The following is a 3,791-nucleotide window of genomic DNA, read 5'->3' as shown; positions in this document are numbered from 1 at the left end:
GGGGGGGGGGGGGGGGGGGGGGGGGGGGGAATATCACCAAACCATAAAACATACATTTAAATTGCTTCTTCTATTAAAAAAAAAAACCAAAAAAACTCAGTGAAAGAAGCAGTTTCACTAAACAAACAACTACAAAAACAATTACTGGAAAGCATGTTATTACTGCATGTATTGCCAAACTTACCTTTACCATTTCTTTGTATTTTTCTTTAAGCTCTTGATACACTTTGCTGTATTTTGCAACAGAAATGAGTGAGAGTGTACTTTTAAACTCACTTGACCTTTGCTCCACAGCCCATTTAGCCAGTTTGGACAAAAGTTCATTTCCAAGCCATGCTAGTTTGGGGTATGCAATTCCATCTGAAAACCAATCTTCTGGAAATGGAGCTACAATAGACACAGACCTTTAAAAATAAAATAAACACTTTGTATAAATACAGTGTATTTCATTACCTCAGCTACCTCAAAAAAAACCAGAAAAGAATGATTAAGTGGAAAAAGAATAAATCACCAGATCAAACAGAAGTATAAAAGTAAATTGGGGAACAAGGCAATATGTAATACACAAAACCACAACAGTGAAGTTACTGAATAATGGAACAGTCTCCCCTGAATTTTGTTAAGCAGCTCATTATCTGCCAATTCAAACATTGTATATGCTACATTTAACACAACTGAGGACTCACATATGATGAACAACTTCATTTAGCAACATATCCAAAGACTGACTAATAAAACTTAATTCATGAAATTCATGAAAACAACAGGAAGATTTAGGAGGAAAATATAGAAATTGGCACATTTCATTACTTCATCATCTCTGACTTTACTTAGAATTCATTAGAACTATGCCCTCAGATGCTCAGGAGCAAGCTGCAGTGGTCTACATTTCCAAGACTGAAGCTCAGTAGGTTCCAAACCACAGTTCCAATTTGACCCTCAACCTTACTAACACAGACAGAACCTAACCTCTCTCACAGGCACAGCTAGTTCCTTGTGATCAGAATATGCATAATTTTTATAGACCACACACAGGTACAGTCAATGTATACATTTAAAGCTGAAACAGATTTGCTTGTTTTGATTTGGGGTATTGTAGATGTTTCATTTTTAACCGAACACTACGCACTAAGATCACACCACTGCTGTCACTTACTAATCAAGCAGGAAATTACACAAACCAAACTGCCTAGATACCAATACTAAAACATAGTCTGAGCCTTACAATAACTCAGGGTTTGCGTCCTCTCTCACTCCCAGCACTTACCATTCCTCATCTTTTATGTGCGTAAGTTGAATCTGATAAATATTGCACTTCTTAATCTGGTATTTTCCTTGACTGCTTTCCTCCAGAGGCAGAAAGGTCACAGTTCCATTGTAAACATCTGAAAAAGATATGCAAATAATGATATATTATTCCATGGTGCTAAACCATCCTTTTGTCTCCTTACTACGTTAGGTCCCAATTAGTGAGGTAAGATCTAGGACAACACAGGAAGAACCACAATGCTAAGAATAGATTCATTTCTCAGTGTGCCTGACATCTGAAACTGTTTGAATTCTCAAAATTTAGCATTCTGCTGCATAATGTTTCCAAAATATCTAGGGCTGACCAGTAAGACTATTAATTTTCTTTAAACCTAACTATTTTAATAAAGTGAAAGCTGGACAATGAGATTTTTCTCGCACAAAACTGCTGCTTTCCCCTACCCCCCAGTAAATTCAAAGTCCTGGGAAGCACATTCAAAGTTAAGAGAGACTTACATATAAACCCAGTATTAGATAAACAGTCAGTGCAGTATTAATAAATAATCAATAATATTATTAGTATTTATCATTTTTGCTGTGTTCAAACACAGGATCTATTGTATGATTATAATTAAGCATAGCTACACTTCCCTTCCCTTTTGGCATCATGCAGCTTTCACAATTACAGTGGACTAAGCACTGTGAAAAATTATATTATCTATCCCTAAATTAGTATCTCCTAATTCTGAAGGAAGCCTACCTGAGAAGACCTGTTTTTAGGTGAAGGCACATGCACTATGTTAATACATTAAGTTATGTTCAGCAACCATGCTACTGATCTTAACAGTATTTATCACCTGTGGAACAAAATGTTTATGTCCAGTGACATATTCCAAACACCAAAGATTTTGCCAGCGCATCTCAACTCTTCCAAACAGCTGGCAATGCACTTAAGTGCCTCCACCATATTTCAAGATATTCTGCAACTTTTGTCACATTTCATTCTTTAAGATCAATCACACATGTACACAATTAACTCCTACGCAAGTGAAAACAGAGACAGGGAGAGTATGTACTTTTGAAATAATTTGCAAATAAAAAGGAGACTGCAGAGAAATATGAATAGCGTGACACAGCCTCATACTCACGTTACTGATTTTTCTAAAATCTTAATATCTTAATATCTTAATTTATTCCCTTATATCATTCCCACAAAGTGACTCTAAAAGCACTTACTATATTCCTCATGGCATATGATATGTATGCATTATTACTTTATGAACCAGCTACAGAAAAACTTGTTAGCTATTGTTTATCCAGGGCAGTTTCTTGAGAAAAACTTATTAAGTTCTCATTTTTGAAAATGTTTTTTCAATTACCATCAAAAGAAACATTCTGACAACTGCAAATATTCAAACTAAGAATGCTGTATTAGCTAAGTAATCAAATTTCAATGGACTCCAAAATTTTCTGAGACAGGAAAGAATAATTAGAAATAGAGCAAACATCAAGACTTGCTATCTCGGCCCATTCTTAGCCAATCCCCCCTCTAACACTTTTTCATTTTAAGTATATTAGTAAAAAAAAAAATAATTCTCCTAGGCTTTTTCTTACAGATAGGCTCTCTAGATGCAGCTCAGAACATCTTCTCCTAACATCAAAAGAAATAATAAATCAAAACTGCAACACATACTTTTTTTTAAGGCATCAGAGTAAGAATCAGAAGCCACAAGACCAGCTAAGTCAGCTGTCCCCCGAAAGTGACTATAAGTCTTTCTGAATTGTAAATTTGCTTCTGGAATTCTGATTCTTTTCAAAACATTATCAGAATTTAATCCACATCAACACTTTTTTTTTTACAAAATTTATCTTAAAAACTTATTTTAAAAAGGTGTCAAACTCTACCCTGTATAAGTTTCTTTATATTAGTAGGATTTACTGCAACATATTACCATCATACAATGTAAGGAAAAACAAAAACAAGTCGAGCTTCCTTCTTAAGCAATACAAAACCATATGAAAGTTGACACAAACGGTTCAACTCGGTCACGCAGGTTTACAGCTGCCTACTTCTTTTTCTATTAACTCTGCATTTTCAAAGGCGACCGTCACTCCTTACAAGCCCAAAATTCGGTCTGCACTCCAAGCAGCAGCTTACTCACGACAGGATCTTGCACCGTGACAGTCATTCTTGCCTCTTCTTTTCAAGCAAAGCGAAAGGAGGCATTTTCTATACCTCTTGCTCAGGAGCGGGGTCCCTAAGCGCTACTCCCATCTCAGCAGTGCCTTACACATGGCACATCAGCTCTTCGCCCAGCTACGCTTCCCCTAAGGTTGACGCGGGGGTTGCTTAAACTACCGGCCACAGGTGCTTGGCCTCTGTACTTTGTATTTCAACTCCCGACACTTCCTAGCACAAGAACAAGAAAAAAAAAACAAAACAAAAACCAGAAGATAAAAAAATCTAAACACACGATAAGGACAAAAAATCCATCTGCACTTTCACACGTAGGGAAAAAAAAAAAAAAAAAGGCATTTATCTC

General features: G+C 36.1%; 1 protein-coding gene across 1 annotated transcript in view; it reads right to left on the bottom strand.

The window, feature by feature from the left end:
- TRMT44 (tRNA methyltransferase 44 homolog (S. cerevisiae)) overlaps positions 1 to 3,437 on the bottom strand; it is a 17,767-nt gene extending 14,330 nt beyond the window's left edge. The window contains exons 1-3 of the mRNA XM_010289684.1: positions 3,368 to 3,437; positions 1,268 to 1,385; positions 185 to 404 (exon numbers count right to left, since the gene is read on the bottom strand). Of these exons, the coding sequence (XP_010287986.1) occupies positions 185 to 404; positions 1,268 to 1,385; positions 3,368 to 3,437 (408 nt within the window). The remainder of the gene's footprint in view (positions 1 to 184; positions 405 to 1,267; positions 1,386 to 3,367) is intronic.
- Between the last annotated feature and the right edge of the window lie 354 nt (positions 3,438 to 3,791).

Source organism: Phaethon lepturus, unplaced genomic scaffold, assembly GCF_000687285.1.
Source record: "Phaethon lepturus isolate BGI_N335 unplaced genomic scaffold, ASM68728v1 scaffold38856, whole genome shotgun sequence".
Taxonomy (NCBI): domain Eukaryota; kingdom Metazoa; phylum Chordata; class Aves; order Phaethontiformes; family Phaethontidae; genus Phaethon; species Phaethon lepturus.
The sequence above is the reverse complement of the archived record's forward strand: the minus strand, read 5'-3'. Positions and strand labels throughout refer to the sequence as shown.